Here is a 16,841-nt window from a genome sequence, read left to right on the forward strand (position 1 = left end):
TGATGAACACAGCTGCCTGCAGAGCAGTAAGCTATGAAGGAACTTCTTTTGCTTCTCCATCCCCAGGAAAATCGCAACCCCAGAGTTTCCAAAACGTGTGGGGTGTCCTTGCTGAGCTCACTCGAGGCATAAAATAAAAGCCTTATCTGGATGTGTCTTCTCCAGAGGACTTGTTCCCAGCCTGGGTCTTGCTTGGTATCTCTTTTGCACTGTGTGCTTTGTGGATCATGCTTGGCAAAGGAAGTTAGGAGAAACAGGTAACAGCCTTCCCAGAAGACCCTTTCTGTCCTACCAGGGAGAGACAGACAAGGTTCATCAGACCTTTTAGCCATGTTTCCAGTCCAACAGTGGCTTTTACTTCCTCTGGTCATCCTGGCTATAACAGGGGACCCTAAATCCGTGCAGGGCACCAGCCAGGTGAGGAGTGCTCCGTTTGGCTCCCCTGGGACTGCGTGGTGCACAAGGTGTCCATGCTGTCTTCTGCAGGGCAGGATTTGTCAGTGGTTAGCTCCTTGCCTTGCCATAGAAGTCTGAGTAATCTCCTGGGGCAGGCTGCAGAGGGAAAGGTTTTGAAGTTGCACCTTGCCTGGAGCTCGGGAAGAGGCGTGAAGCTGCCCTTCAACCCTGCAGTCTTCCTGTGGGATGAAGCCGGAGCTGTTTTTCTGTGAGACTGGTTTGTGTTTGTTTGTTTTGAAATAAACTTCCCAGCCCGTCGCCAGCAGACGTACTTTGCCTGTTGGCTTTGTTGCTCTCCAGAAAACAAGACTCACTTCAGACGTGTTCCTTACGGGGTCAGGGATGAAGTATTTTTAGCAGGCTCAGTCACTTGCGCGGCGCGCTGCCGCCCGGCGTGTTCGAGCCGCAGCTGCCGTCTGGAGCGAGAGGCGCAGGGTGCCGCTGCCCGTGACGAGCTGCTGCCGTGTCAGGGCAGAGCGGAGCCCGGCGGGGCCGGAGCCGCATCGGCCGTGCGCCTGCTGTGCAGCATGCTGGGCCGGCGCAGCACTGGGGTTAGCCTGCATGCCGCCCTCGCTGCTCGCCTCCGCAGCCGTGCGTCCTGCAGCCTGCTCCCGACGTGGGGGGCGGCGGGGCCGCCTTGCTAGGCAGAGACCTGGCTCACAGCGAGGGCCTGGGCTCAGCTCTCGTTTGCTGCCGCTGGGGTCTGCTTTTTAAAGCAGCCTACGAGCTGCTGCCTCTTGCGACGCCGCAGGGGTGGGATCCGGTGTCTTCTGGCCACCCTCTCGTGAGGCTGGAGTAGCAGTTGTGTCTGCTGGTGCTCTGCAGTGAGTAATGCTGGTGACCCAGGGCTCTGTGTTGGAATGAGTAAAGCTGCTCACACTGCTGAGGTGCTGCTTGTCTCTGAAGTGTTTGATCTGCTTCTGCTGTGGGGGTGAAGATTTTGTGAGAAGATTCCCTGTGAACACAGAGTCTGTGGTTTGAACAACTTAGTGATGAGACAGGGTTGCTAACACCACCAGCCTGTGTCTTTTGGGCTTACCCTTAGGGCTTCTCCAGTTATGGCAAGGGATTTCTTCCAGGGAGCTTTGAGGTCAAGCTTTCTCAGGATAGTTCTCCACAAAGTGTTCTGGAATCTGTCCCAGAGAGTCCAGAATGTGGAGAATCTGCTTTGCACAGAGGTAGTGAACAGCAGAGGAAGCATGGCTGGAGTCTGCTGTTGGGAATGTTTCAGGACAGAGAGGCAGTTCTAGGAGCTCTTCTGTTCTTCAAGGAGGCAACATGCTGCTTGGGCAGTCTGCCCACATGCCCTGGTTTCACAAGAGACATTCTGGATGACTTTAAAATCAGCTGCTTCGTGAAGGAGGCAGTGGTGAGCCCACAGCAGTTCCACCCCTCATCCAGAGGCGATGTGCTGGAGCCTGGAGTGCTGGTTCCACCGCCTGGTTCCTCCACGGTGCTGTGCCTCACAGCCTTCCTGCCGTGTGCTGGCACTGGGGAAAGAGCTTTGTTGGCAGCAGGTTCTGCTTCGCTTTGGGAGCTGCTGGCTGGTGGGGCAGAACCTTCTCCAACCAAGGTTATGGGCGGTCAGGCTGGGCCGGGCGCTGCCATCGCGGCAGCCGCGCGTGGCCGGGGAGCTGGGGGAGCTCGGAGGGCTGGGAGCCAGAGAATGGCATCCTGTGTTTGGCCTGCATACATTCATTGCTGAGCACAGAGCTGCATTGTTGGGACAAAGAAAAGTGAAAATACTAAAAGCATTCAAACTATTTTCTTTTGGGGCGCTCCTTTTGTTTGTGGAGCTCTGCTGAGCGGCCAGACCCATGTGTAGAGCTGCTGGCAGAGTGTGAAGGTGAGTTGAGAGCAGAAAGAAGGTCTTGGCTTGTGTGGATTTTGCTTTCTGCAGCTTACAGAAGGGGTTATGTTCTTAGATGAGATGTTGTGAAAGCTAGGCTAAGATGCCTGGAGAGCTGGTACACAGACAAGTGCTGACTGATGTCTCTGAAAGGAGAGAGTTTATTCAGTCTGTTTTCAGCGGTGGTTGTGTGTTCCATTTCCATGACTAATACTGTAGTTTAAAGTTCAGCTTTCTTGTGTTGTCAGCTTAGCTGCAAGTGTCTGGGTCTTCAGTGCTTCTCCAGCAAAGCCAGGGAAGATCAGATTCTGCCTGTTCCTATTGCTGCAGTTCAGGGGCATGTGTGTAGCAGAAAGGATGCTGTGTGTTCTGTAAGCTGCCCATGGGAAAACCAGCACAGAGCTATGGACTGTGAAAACTCTTCATAAGGTCACCTGCAAGCAACGCTCCTGGTGATGTGTTTTTAATATTACTATGGCATTCCACTTTCACCAGGGCCAGGCAGGAGTACTGGCCCAGGACAGTGACTTGTTGTTCAGGATGATTTGTCATTGCTGCTCAGCTTCCCCACGTGAACCAAAGTGTTAAATTGGCAGGATCTTGCGAGCTGCAGGCTCTGTTGTTATCACTGACCCAGGGAAGGGAGCTGGTAAAATAGTCCTTTCTCTGCACCACTGGGGTTGTGCCCTAAACAATGTCATTGCCAGGCAGATTCCCTCTACTCTGAAGCATCCTAAGAGATGATCATAATCTAAATGAAGCCTTAAAAAACAGCCCAAGCAAAACACCACAGTGGGAAGGCAGCATGGGAAAGGGAAGTTCCAGAGAGAGAATCCCCACTGAAGGCTTGGCATTTTGGAGAACCAGCTCCCTGCTGGTTTGTGTTCCTCTGGAGATGAGGTGCTGAGAGCCCTCCAATGGTCCTGTGGGAGAGCACTTGGTGTCCTGGGAAGTGACATGAGGGACCCTGAGCATGGGCAGTGCCAAAGGGCTGATCCAGGCACTGGCTGGCCAAACCACACCTTGGTCAGTGTGGCTCCAGGCCTCCAGCTGCTTTTCTTGGAGGAACTGTTTGGCCTCCTCGGGAATGCAGCAGCAGGTGTCTGAGCATAGAGCAGGGGAGCACAGAGCTTGGAGCTAGCCTGGATCAACCTCCACTAACAGCAGGGACACAGTGAGAGCTGGGGACAGCTAGTGTGTGAAGAGGAAGGAAGAAGCCATTTCCATTCAAGACAAGCAAACTTCTGTCTTGATCTGTTACCAGAAAGCTGGAGGTTTTGTTTGCATCAAGATCTGCTTCAGTGGGTTCATGCAGTTCTGTGTGTTCTTGGGGTGGAAGGCTTTGAAGCTGCATTCTGCATTTGAAAGTGGAGCTTAATCAGTACTAGGAAATCAGTGTAAAGTGGGGGTTTGGACACGGCATGAGCAGCAGGAAGAACCAGGCTCAGCAAAAACCATCCCAGGTGTCCCCACACTGGTTATAAAGATTGAGGAACCCTCTGCTGAACAGGCCGAGATTCAGTCACCTATGCAGATCTGGTCTGGGAGCAGGTTGGCAGGCAGCAGCCAGACTGCTCTGGTGCTTACTGTGGGAAAGGTGATTTGATGGAACACTAATTGGGAGAATACCCTTAGCAAACGTCCTTGCTGGTCCGTGGCCTCCTGAAGGATGTGCCTGGTCCTGCCCAGGTTGCTCTCTGCCCTGGCTCCTGGGGCCATCTGCTGGCTAACCGCAGCGCTGGCTGTGGGGTGGCTTTGGCAGAACCAGTTCCAAGCTCCACCAGCACGGGGGGGGCTCTTCCTCGAGGGTCAAGGTTGGTATTGTGTGCTGGACTGGTTATGAAAAGCACCCCCAGGAGAGCTGCACTTCACCCTGGGGCTGCAGGATGCAGTCTTTAGGGACAGACACTGCTCTCTCTCATTTTCAAGTGCTCGTACCAACATTTGGAATGCTTCTGGAATCTTTGGGGGTTTTCTGATCAGTGACACCAGGATGAGAAACTGCTCACAGTAGCAAGGAAGGAAAGTCTTACACAGAGCATCCTTTGGGTGAAATCTGAGGAACAGACACATTCACAGCTGTCACAGTGGGTGTGTGCACAGGAGGGGAACTCCAGTCCCTTGCAGGGACTTTCAAGTCTAGGAGCTTAAGTTAGGTCGATGTTAGATAATGCCTGAGCTTAAGGCACTTGTGCTCCAAGTGGTGCCTTACTCCATGAGGTTGCTGCAGCTTTTACAGTCACACAGGGGTTGTAGTTTCCACGTGCCAGCAGGTCCCTGGGCACTGAGCACTGTTTGGGGGTTAATGTGGATCAAGCCAGATAGCTGTGATTAGATCTTGCAGCTCTGCAGAAACCTACTAATCACCACCTAATTAACCAGAAAGTCTTGTGCAAGATGCCCCTTATCACTGAGGGCATTGATCTGGGAGTAGCCTTTGACTATTAACTCTTCACTGGCTACATGAAGGCAGTAAAGGCAAACCTTGTGGCTTTGGCTTTTCAGCAGTCTGTGTGTGTTTTAAGGCTTTATGGTAACAAGTTGTTTAACTTTTCTGCCTGCTCACTATTTTAATACTTGTCCAGCCTTTAAACATGCCTTGGTGAGCGCAGAGGATGCCAGCCTCAGTACTCAACGCTGCCCTTACTAATTCTGTGGAAGTGACGAATCCTGAGTTAACTGCAGCCAGTTTCTGTCTGGACAGAACATAGAAGGGAACATCCAGTTCAGGTTTGTGGGGTTAGTAAGTTGTGTGAGGTAGCTCCTGAAGATCCATGCTTCCAGGGAGCCTCTTCTTTAAGAGTCAAACTGCTGGAGCATCCTGCTGCCTGTCTAAGCATGCAGCTTTGGAGCTGAGCCTTTAAGTGCACTTGAAAGCAGGTGTTTTTTGCTCCTGGTATCAAAGGCAGCCCCTTGGGATTTCTCGAGGGGGGGATTTCCTAGTTTGCCTAGAAGAAAGCTGAGCCTGTTCCATTTCAAGCAGATCAGGAGAATTATGAATTCCTTGGGCTTTAGGAAGAATGTTTTCTTTCTGAAGTCCTGCAATGCAGTGACCAGTGTTGAGTAACTCTGGCCATGTGTGCTGGTTTTGATGAGCTTTGCTTTTATTCCCTGTGCTCCATGCTTAGTTGCTGACACCTCCATCGTGAGCTGAACTGGCAGAAGAGCGGTATGAGACAGCACAGCTCAGTGATGTGAAAGCTGCGACAGGGTTTGCAGTGATCTGACCATTTTACAATTGCAAGTGCATCCAACAGTGCAAGCACTGCATGGCTCCCGTGCTCCTGTTGTGTTTAGCTTGGGTGTTCCACCACAGTCAGGCACAAAAGGGACGTGCTGAAGAAACTGGTATCACTTTAAAAGCTCTCTCACACGTACACATGTGTGCATGCCTCAGCTGCTGGGTGTAGTACTTGTGCGCAATGTGCTGGCTGCCAAGTCAGTCCTTCTGTCCTACGGGGTTCTTGAGCAACTGTTCTTTTGCTTCAGCCCTTCCTTCCTTCCTTCCTTCCTTCTCATACATGCCTTTGTGCACACACTGCCCTTCCTTCATGACTCTGCTTGCATACCTACCTGCACACCCTTGCTTTCCACTTGCTCATCTCCTCTTGACCCTGCCTGCTGCTGACCAGTTCATTGTCTGGAAGCCATCACGTGCAGTGTTTCCCCTGGACTGTACTTGCTCCCATGCCAGCTTCTCACCCTCAGCTACATCTATTCCTTTATCCTACACAACTCTGAGACCCCACTTTCCATGGAGAGGAAGGCCCAGGCTGCATCCTCTACGTGTGAGTGGCTGATTAATGCTCACATTGAGCAGAGCTTCTCTATCTGACGTTTTAGTCTGAGAGCTGTTGGGAGTAGCACAGTGACAGAAGCAGGTTCCTCAGCTGGCTTTTCATGATTAACTCTCAGGGTTTGTGAGCTGTGCACCTTTGAGGACAGTCAGGGGTGGAATTTTTCCCTGACATAACTACCTCACTCTTCCCTCTTAATAAATACACTTGCAAGTGTGAAAAATCCCCAGACGTGTAACGAGACAGCAGAGGTACTGCAGGAGCCCTGCTGCACCTGGAAGCTGATGAGTCCTGCCTGAGCCCCGTTTTTAGTTAGACCTGTCTCACACCTGCAGTTGGCTTGAGCATCTTGGTCCTGCATTTGTGTCTGGAGCTGGAGCAGCCCATCACTGAGAGACCCTTCTAGCCTGTCCTGGCCTTTGGGATTGGTTTTGTCCATTTGATGCAGAAGAGATGAAATTCTCTGGACATGGGAGAAGGCCGAGTCTGATGTTGTTGTTTTCCATTTGTTATTGCAGTCATGCAGTCTCTAGGTATTTCATATTTGCAATCTGATGTGCCAGCACTGTACCACCTCATCATTTGGTTCACCCCACTTGCTTGGCTTTCTGGATCTCCTCCCCCTTTCCTGTCATCCTTCCCCTGGAGAACCCAATTCAGAAGGTTTGAAGCAGATCTTGATTCCATGAGCCCTGCAGTTTCCCTGTATCCCAAAAGACAGAGTGAAGGGGGCTGATGCTCCAATTTACTCTCCTCTGATTGCCATGCTGTGTGCAAGCACTAGGTCAGCCTCTCAGTAATCCTCCCTGAGTCACTAAGAAGCAGGACCTGTGGAAGTGCCAAGCCTGTGTTTGAGCAGGTATTCCAAATCCAGGGTCTTCATTAATGACCAGTTTCAGTGCTGTGTTAAACCCCCAACAACCCAAACAAGAAGGACTTTGCCAAGATACTGAAGCTTCTGGTTTGCACTTGCTGGATTCAAGCTCCACCTCTCTTTGTCCACCTTTCCTAGCTCTGTGTTAGATGTGGTGATCCAGTTTCTGCTGCAGAAGACTACCAGGGTGAGCTGAGATGGATGTGTGGGTTCAGCCCAAGACCAGCATGTGAGGGTTTGAACGCTGCTGTGATTCAATTGTAGCTCATGTTCAGGGTTGTTCCTATGAGTTGTGCAGCTTAGAAATCCAGGCCTTAATGCTTTAGATGCAGTAATGTCTCTGCTTCACAGGACACAGCTGCATCACCTCCTCATGTCAGCTGGGTACTGAGAATTGGGCTTTGCTCCCAGAGTGCTGGCAGCAGCTGGGGTGGCTGCAAATGCTGCCCAGACCCTCGGGTCAGTCACAGAATCACAGCATGATGGGGATTGGAAGGGGCCTCCAGAGATCATGCAGTCCAACCCCCCTGCCAGAGCAGGGTCACCTATGGCAGGTCACACAGGACCATGTCCAGGTAGGTTCTGAAAGACTTCAGTGAGAGAGTTGTGAGGTTAGAGCACGGCTGCGAGTAGGGACCCTGGGTGCCCATCCCTGTCCAGAGCCTCTGCCCCTTTTGTCTGCTGAGGACTTGGAGCCAAATCAAATCAAGGATGTCCTGCTATGGTGGTGGTCCAGTTTTCTGGTAATTAGAGTTGGTTTAGACTCCTCTGCCGTTTCAGCTTCAGCATTTTGTCTTCCTGTAACTGTTAACTGTTACTTTTGGGTCCTCCTTTTGCCAGAGTCACTGCTGCAGAGTGCACTGTTGGTTGCTATGAGGAGCTTGCTAATGCTGGCTTCTCTTCCCGTCACTTGGACATGCATCTCAGGTGTTCACCTGTGACATACAGCACATGAGGGAGCAGGCCTGGACATTGCCTTTTCTCCTCAGGCTGAGCACCACTTTAGGGAGCAGCACAACAAGGGAATGATCACACCTCTTCAGTTTGATCACCAGTTGCTCACTCTCCTCTCTCTTCATATTTCTCATCACTTAGTATTTGGCAGCACTCAGGTTTCCCCAGATCCAGGGATCCAGCCCCTGCTGTGTATTTTTCCCAGATGTTTTGATTCTAAGGAGTCTGGGAAAGAGTTCTCATCTTGGTGCAGGGGTCATATGAGCATCTAATCTCTAGAAGATTTTAAGCTGCATCAAAGCTCATTTGCCCTCCCTCCCCGCCCCCCTCCTCTCTCCAGCGTTACAAAGGAACTTCAGGAAGGAAGAGCAGTAGAACACAAACAAGCTGCCTGTCGCTGCTGGGCTCTCGCTGGTGGAGCCCTAGGGGCTCGCCCTGAGCAGTGAGAGGCTGTGCAGAGCCTGGGTGCTCGGGGCCAGTCCCTTGCCTGCACTCCAGCACCGGCGCTGTTTATGAGGCTCCTGTTCCCGCGGGGGATTCCTGGGAGCATCTGTGTGTCCCCGCCTTGCCGAGGCTTGGTCCCATCGTCTTGCTTCTGCTGTGCTCGTCACCACCACCTGTGGTGCCAGGCTTCGGAGAGCTGCAGCAAGGGAGGCAGACTGAGAGCTGCAGCTGGGGCTCTCCGCTGGGCTGCAACTTGTGTGAGTGGTGTGTGCATGGAAGAGCAGCGGTCCATGGCTTTAGATCATGTTCCTGTTCCTCCTGCGTACAGAAGCCTGTGTTTACCAGCAGGGACGATCAGGGCCGTGGGGCTGTGCTTTGACAGTGAAGACGACATGCCCTCTGCAGTGAGGAGTGAAACAACTTCCTCCTAATGGAGGTGATACTCAGCCTGGTAGGTTGGCTTGGGTTTATTGCTCTACAAAGCTTGTGAGGGCTGTCTGGTTGTACTGGATAATGAGCACTTTCTGGTGGATTTTCATGGATCTGTTTGCTGTGGTACATGGTGAAATGATCTGTCTGAACAGTAGCAGAGTCTCTGTGCATCCAGCCAGGTTGTACGCAACATAAACTGCTTCCTGCATAAGGCTCCTGACTGCAGAAGAAATTTCACCTCTGCTCAATGGGATAAAAGGTCTTAGACACCTGGAGGTGTCTCAGTACGGATCCTGTTTTCCAGTGGTGAAATCTGCCATAAGAATGTGAAGCGTGACCTTGCTCTTGGTGGTTTTAATTTGTCACTGTATGAGGTTGGAAACCCAGATCTGGAGTGTGTCCTGAGCTTGCACAAGTACAGAAATTGCTTCAGTTTCTGTATTTAGCTTTGGTGGGTGTTTGCAGTGGAGATTTCTCACTGGACTCTTGCAGCAGAGTGCTGCCTTTTGGCCTGGTTTTGGCTTCTTGTTGCTCTGGAGCAAAGCCAACAAAGCCAGAAGTGGCCTGGCAGACACACAGCCTTGTGCAACACAGGCAGCACTCTGCTCTGCAGCTCTCCTCCTGCCCCAGGTGCCTGGCTGATGCCAGAGCTGAAGATGAGGGATGTAGGGCAGTGACTAACACCAGCGCCTCTTGTAAAAGCCTTCTTTACAACAACATTGCTGGATGGAGGCCTCCATGCCCTTTTTAGAGCAGGGCTCTTGTGGTCAGAGAATCTTAGTGCCTGGTATCCCTTTAGCCCTGAGAATAACCTCAGACAAACGGTACCACAGAGACCAGGGGAGTTAGATTTCCTGTTATTCCTGAGGTTTGTGACCATGCTGTGGCCCTGCAGTGCACTTGGACAGCAGGTACTGTGGGCAGTGCTGCTGTTCTGGGCCCGTTTCTGCTCTGGCTGTCACAGCTGTGCTTCCTGGCATCTCTCTACCTGTCCTGCAGACCAGAACAAGGACTGGCCTGGAGGCATTTCAGCCTTGGGAGCACCTCGTGTGCTCTGAATTCATGGCTCTAAGATCTCAAACTGAGATGTGTGTGGCTTGGTTTTGTGGCCATCAGACCCTGTCCTAGATGAGTGATGTTTGCCACAAACAGGCAATATTGCTGAGGCAGAGGAGAAGAGAGTGGGGGGAGAGGCAGCTGAGGTGAGGGTGAGTCTGAAGGAGCAGGGCTTGATGGCAGAAGGAGCTGTGGATCAGAGCTGTCCCAAACAGGATGAAGTGGCTTTGCTTTACCCCTTCTATGTACGGCAGTGGAACGCCTGCTTGCAGACAAGGAGGTTCTGAGGGGCCTGCCTAGGAGCTGGTGGTTTCTTCTTACACCAGTGCAGCTGTGGTTAAAGAGCTGTTGCTGGCTCTATTTTGTCCTCCTGTGACAATTACTGTCTAATTAGTCTGAGCCTTCCAGGAGATCACATTAATCTTGTGAAAAATGATGCAGTGATTTTTAAATAGCAGTGTTTCAGTAGCGCTATAAATAGAGCTGCAGTGGATGGCTGGACTGATGTCCTGCTGTGCCTCTTTGAATCTCTCTTTGTGATTCTGCTTGAGCCTGGCACCCAGGGGCTGTCGTGTGTTGAGGAGCTCCTGTCGCCTCCGTCCCATCGCCTGCTGCCCTGCGCGCTGTCTGCGGCTCAAAACCAGCACCGTGTGGAGAGGGGATGGAGAGCCCTGCAGCTTTAAATCCCGCGGCCCCGGCCCTTCCCCGCGCCTGAAGCAGCAGCTCCAGCCCTGGAGAGGAGCAGAGCTCCTGGGAGCTCTGGCAGAGCTGTCGGCTCGCAGCAGCAGCAGCTCCGACCCGGCACACAGCGATGCTGGGCTCGGCGCCGGCGCTGCCCGGGCTGTGCAGGGAGCGGCCGGGCGCAGGGCCGGGACCGGGTAGGCGGCAGGCGGCGCCGGGGCCAGGGCTGCAGATGGCCCCGCCGAGATGTTCATGTGGTGCTGCTGTGCCTGCGTGTGCTGCGAGAGGGACTTCTGCGAGCCCACCAAGGTGAGAGCAGCATGGAGAGCGCTGGAACAGCAGCGTTGATCTTGTCTGGCTGCTTTAGATAATAAACCTGCAGCAGGACTTGACCTCGTTTTGTGGCATCAGCTTTGGAAATGCTGCGTCTTCCTCCAGGCACTGCTGCCGAGTCTCTCTGCTTGGTTTTTGTGTAGCTTTTCTGCACTTGGAAGCTCTGAAGTAGGCAAAAGGCTCCTGCTTGAGTGAGCGTTGCAGTCTGTAAACAAGATCAAAAGCGGTGCTGCTTTTGGGGGCTTGCTGGGTTTTGTTGCGCTGGGGCTTGGCTTGTAGGATAAAATGAAGGATAAAGGAAGGGTCTAGTAAATGCAGCCCCCTGCCAGAGAGGAGTTTGGACTGGTAGCTTGTGAAATGTTCTGCAGGTTTAGCTGTGCAAAATGCATTCTCAGTCCGTAGTAAACAACCTGCAGAATCATTTTCCTCTGTGGCAGGGGGGAAAGAGAAGAGTGTTCTGCTTCCCATGGAGCCAGTGACCTTCAGAAATTAACAAGAGCTTTGGTTTGGTTTAGCTGTGCAAGCAGGCACTGCCCTTGCATGCCTCTGTGGTAACAGCAAGCTGTGTTTCCCCCCACACTTAGTGAACGTGGAGGAGAGACAGCAAGGGCTTTGACACTGACCACTGCTGTAGAACAGAAGATGCTTCTGTTGGAGTCACTGCAGTTAGCTCTCCAGTGCATTGTGGCTGCAGTGTTTGGAGAAGAAAGAAAGAAGCAGAGTTTTGCTTTGCCCTTTGCCTTTGCCGAGGGCCTGAAATTGCACGGTGCTACCCCGGTGTTTGGAGCGCTCATGCCTAACCACGTCCCTTTGGGAGCCTCTGCATCCCCCAGACAGGGACCTCTGGGTTTGTCACTGCACCCATCAGTCTTCATAACAGAGTGACACACAGGTGGCTTTGGGAACAGCTCTGTCAGAACTGCAGAGCTGGAGTGGCAGAGGCTGCTGAGGCAGGGGGCAGCAAGGCAGCAGGGGTTTGTTTATAGTCCGCGTCCCGGGCTGCTAGGTCTGTCTGCTTCACTTCTCAGCATGTGTAACAGCAGGCTGGGGCATCGCTGCTGGGAGCTGGAGAGAGCATAGGATGCCATGTTCTGTGCTCTTCAGATCAGGTGTGGGCAGTCTCTGCTTTCCAGTCTGTGCTGTGGAGATGCTGCTGCAGTCAGGTTTGTCTCTAGTTCTGGGTGAGGCCCCTGGGTTTTTATGAGAATACTGAAAGCAGTGATTCCAGTATTTAGTTAATCCAGTGTTTGCTGTGGGTTTCTAGACAAGTGCCCTGTTGCCTTTCTCTGCTGGATATTCATCATCCCTGGCACTCTCCTTCCTTCTTGATGTCTCATTGCTTACTGTTTCCTTCTCCCTGGCCTCTGAAACACGTGCCAGGTGTCTGCAGCCCTGGGGAGCGTGCGTCCCGGCGCTGTAGGGACTGGCCTTGCTTACACTGCTTCTCCTTGTCCTTGGCAAGTAGTTGGCCACTTAGAGCAGTCCTGTGGGTTTAGCTGGTGCTTGATGCAGGAGCAGCCTGCAGCCCTTGGAGCTGAACAGGAGAGGAGTGTGGGGCCAGCTCTGTTGCATAGCTGTTTGGCAACTCTAATGTTAGCTGATGGACAGTGTGTGAGATACTGGAAAGGCTTTAAAGAAGGAAACAATATGTCAAGAAATGGTGTGCAGGGATGACAAAGAAATGCCTTCGCAGGAAAGATGAATCCTGCTCTTTTGAAGTACTTAGCTTTTGCATAAGCTGTTGATGGGATCAGCTGCCCCCAGGCTGGCTTTTGCAGTCACACTCTGTGGTGTACCTGCAGAAAACACTGCAACTAAAAATAAGTCAAAAGAAATGTAGATGTGCAGTTGCTGTGCTCATGTGCAGGAGCCCTTCAGACCAAACACTTGGAGAGGACTTGCATGTTAAACTTCAACAGAGAAACCTCTCCTGAAAAAGGGGGAGCCTTGCTCCTGTGTGTGGCTGTTCTGTGCAGTGATCAGACAGAGATGCTTGCTCCCCCAGACTCCAGCCCTGGTGTGCTCCATCCCTTTGCGATCTGAAGTGAAGCTGTTCTTTACTTGTCTGTAAGATGCAGTAATCATCTGGATTTGTCTGGCAGCAGCTTGAAGCATTAAAAAGCCCCAAACTGCTCTCTGGGAAGTGTTAACAATTTTTTTGTCTTTAAGGTAATGAGATGTGATTGGGACATAGCAGGAGAAACACAGGGTTAAAACCCAGCCAACCTCCTAAAAACCTGCCAACACTGTCCTTGTGCAGAGCCACTTCCAGATGAAAGCTTGGACAAACTTTGCTTCCAAATCCACCCTCCCCTCCCAGTTCCTAGACTTACATTTCCTGTCCTTATTGTTGTAACTTCTGGCCTGATTGGCAGCCCCTCTTGATTAAAATTCTGCAACTGCTTATCTTTTTCATCTCAAAGCCCAAGTTCCTGCAAGCCCAAGTTCAGTTCTTGCCTACTGGTCCACTGGGAATGCTGCATTAGTTCCCCTGGGCTTGCCTTACCCACTCTGGGAGGTTCGCTCGGCCAGCACCGCTGATGTTCTCGACCAGTGTCTGTAGCTTTGGAAAGCTGTTGCTGAGCTGGGCTCACCAAGCCTTACTCTGCTGCATGCAGAGGTGTATTTTCTCCAGACTTCAAGGGCTGGAGGTCAGGAAGGTCTCTGGTGGCACTTGGAGGTCTAAACAGCATGAAAAGGGCCACAGACAGCTCCGGGGAGCTGTGGCAGGGTGCTGAGCGAGTCCTTTCTGTTTCTAGGGTGTAAATAAGCTCTGGTGGGCAGAGCTGGTGCCTGGTCCTCCGTGTCTCCATCCATCTGAGGAGACAGCTCAGCTGAGCTCCTGTGTCAGCCTGCTGCTCCTGGCTGATGGGCCATGGGTGGGAAGGGTGTAAGTCAGCTTTGTAGCTCAGATACCTCTTGGTCAGCTAGAAAGGGACAGCATTTGCTTGCCCAGAGGCGTGGTGCTGCAGGCAGGCGGGTTCAAGCAGGAAAGGTGCAGAGCCTGCCAAGCTGCCCATGCCAGCTGCAGGGATTGCCCATGGCCAGTGGTTTTGCTGCACTAACAGAGCCTCTCCTGGGGCTCCCCTGTGGAAGGGGTTGTGCTGTCTGTGACAGATGCCACTTGCAGTGCTTCCTGACACAGCAAGTCCGATGTCACGTGGCAGCAGCGCCTTGCACCATCCCTCCTAACCCCTGTGGCTGCTGGAGCTGAAATATTTGTCTCCTTTGGGGATTTCTGCTGCTGACAGGTAGCAGGGAAATGCAGCTGGCTGCTGTGTAGCTGAACTCTTTCTGGCATGTGGAGCAGTGTGTGAAGTCACCTCTCCATTTCATATTGAATGAGGTGACAGCGCTCTGGGAGGGTCCCTCTGCAGCTGGATTTACCAGATAGCAAGTGATGGTTGAGGGTTTGTACCCAGGGCCACAGCCCAAGGCATGCACTGCTGCCACCTTCAGCAGGCCTAGGTCATTTTGCCCCCCTGTGGTGTGTGGGTAGCCTCATGGCAGCCAGGCTTGGGAACTTCCTATGGACAAAAGCATCTCCAGGTTCCTTATCACTGACTGGGTCCCAGGCCAGTGTGAACCTCAGCCCCGAGGGAGCCATTGTCCTTTCTGTACCCTGCTGTGCCAGTGCTGAGTCAGGCAGGGCCCTGGCACCCCCACCAGAGAAAGGGAGACCTCCATTGCCCACCAGGCTCCAGCACATGCTGAGCCACTGCTCTGTGGCCAGCCGCCAGTGTTGTAATCCTACTACCTAGCTACCACAGTTATCATCTGACTAATGATCTGTACTATGAAAAATACACAGCAAGGCTTCCCTGAGCTGTCCATCTGTTTGTTGTGTTCCAGTTCTGGGTTTGATTTGGATTCAGGAGTGTCATGGGGACAGCTCACAATAGTTGCTGCAAAGCCAACCAGCAGTGTCTGTGGGTATGAGATGGAGCCCATTCAAATGCAAAGGAAGTAAATAATTCTGTGTCCAGCTGGAGGTGTGTGGAGGCCTGGGGGGAGTCAGCAGCAGGTCCCTTCGCTGAGCTCCACTGCACACAGGCTGTGTTCTGGGAGTGCACGTGAGCACGCGGGCCCTTGCTACGTGGCTTGGATCAGAGATGTCACTCCAGGTACTCCTGTGGTGTCACTCAAGGGGTGGGGATGTGCTGTCCAGCAGGATGGGTGCTCTGAGGGTGCTGGGTGAGCTGAGCTGAGTCTTGCAGGGTGGTCCAGTGGAGCAGGGACTGGGGTTAGATGTGTACTGGTGGATGCTGCTGATGTGGGGAGACGCAAAGGATGCTCTTGTTCCTCCTCTCTACTTTTTATTCCCCATAAGATGTTGGAGAGCTCATTTGCTAATGAACTGTCTTGTATCTGCCATGGCAGCCTGCAGGTCTCTGCTGCTGTGTGTGCCCGAGGCAGGAGACCATCTGCCCACCTGATGGCCGGGTTGGCACCAGGTGCCAAGGCTGCTGCCCATGCGGCCCCTCCCGGCGGCATGCTAACAACGATGCTGCTAATGAGGGCTGTTTCCAAACAGGAAGCCTGAAGCCTCTGACTGTGTGTGTCCCCAGGGTCTGTCTGCCTGTGTCACTGGACTGCCTTCAGCACACTGGGCAAAAGGGAACGGAGCAGCTCCTGCATTTTTTGGCAGTGAGCATTTGCTGCCCCTGGGGTGCTGCGTCATTGGGAGCAGGATTAACCTGGGCACCCGGGGCACTGAGAGCTGCCTTCCGGGCCTGCTCTCCCCACCTGTCAGCATTTGCAGCTCCCCTCTCTCACCTTGCCCTCTAAGTTTTTATTCCAAGCACTGCGACACTTTTCAGTCACATTTCCGAAGCTCTGGACCAGGGAGGGGGGCTCAGGAGCTGAGCAGTCTCCTACAGGAGGCTTGCTCTGAGCCCTGCTGTTTGCTCAAGCCAGCTCCCTGCTTGCGTAAGAAAAGAGCTGTGGGCTCTGCGAGTGCCTGCGCTGCCTGCAGCTCCTGTGCTGGCTGTGCAGGGGTGAGGCACCTGTGCAGCAACCTTGTCATTAGTGTTCAGCTGTGCCAAAAGGCAACATCAGAGGCTCTTGTGGGGTTGCTGCAGAGTGAGTGCATGGAATGACTTCTGCAGGAGGGAAAGTGTTCAAAGTGCCAGCAATTTGGTGAGATCTGAAAGAGGAGAAAGCAGAAGGTCTTGATGTGATTTCATTTGGTTTATGGGCAGTGCCAAAGCCATCAATACACTGGGAAATGGCATTGCAAGGGAGAGTGGCTAATGGAATTGCAATCCCTGTGTGCAGAGAAGCGGTGGCCATTGCAGGGTTTCATTTGCCAGCAGCTTTTCAGGATTGCCAGTCATCCTCAATCAATAATGTCACTGGCATTTCCCAGGAACCTGCTTTGTGCTGACTGTTCTCTTTCTAAAGGCTTGGATAAAGCACTCCAATTATCCCAGCTCTGATCCAGGGCAGCACTTTGCACAGCCATCCACTTCTGTATTAGAGAAACCTTCCTCATTGCTCCAGAACTGCCCCTGCAGCTGGTCACCCTGAAGTGAGCCTCTGCTTCATTTTCTGCCACAGCTGTGGGAGGGTAACCTGGGGACACAGGCTGATGCTAACTGTCTTAAAAAGGGAGGAGAGAAAGTTTCTGCAGTTTTCTTCCTCTCACAAAACTTGGGAAGGTGTTTGTGTTGAAACTGTGACTGAGCTGGTAGATGGTTGTTTCAATAAAACGATCTGGGCTGCTGCCCCTGCTTAAATCAAGCTGCTGGGTGCCGGGAGGAGAGCCACGTTCCATCGGGGCTGTTAGCTCTGTGCATGAAGTACGAATCGCACCCTGTGCACTCAGCACCTTACCGGGCTGCTGGCTGCCTCTGCAGAGGCCAGGGCACCCCTGGCCTTGCGAGGTTTCCAATCAAGCAGGGAGCTGGCGGTGGAAGCGGTGGCAGCAGGTTTCAGTTTTAGACATTACCGTTCAGAACTCGCC

The 16,841-nt window shown here is 52.7% G+C and overlaps 1 protein-coding gene across 9 annotated transcripts in view; it reads left to right on the top strand.

The window, feature by feature from the left end:
* The window catches only part of TMCC1 (transmembrane and coiled-coil domain family 1), a 113,582-nt gene that overhangs the window by 80,347 nt on the left and 16,394 nt on the right, over positions 1 to 16,841 (top strand). Inside the window, exon 1 of one of the 9 annotated variants that reach the window (XM_068157721.1) lies at positions 8,460 to 8,825. The exons of the other annotated variants lie outside the window; for them this stretch is intronic. Coding sequence (XP_068013822.1) covers positions 8,805 to 8,825 — 21 coding nt within the window. The 5' untranslated portion in view covers positions 8,460 to 8,804. Of the gene's footprint in view, positions 1 to 8,459; positions 8,826 to 16,841 lie in introns of those variants that run through there. 9 annotated transcript variants of the gene reach the window in all.

The sequence above is a fragment of the Melanerpes formicivorus genome, unplaced genomic scaffold, assembly GCF_026170545.1.
Source record: "Melanerpes formicivorus ecotype bairdi unplaced genomic scaffold, bMelFor1.0.p_v2 SCAF_38, whole genome shotgun sequence".
Lineage (NCBI taxonomy): Eukaryota > Metazoa > Chordata > Aves > Piciformes > Picidae > Melanerpes > Melanerpes formicivorus.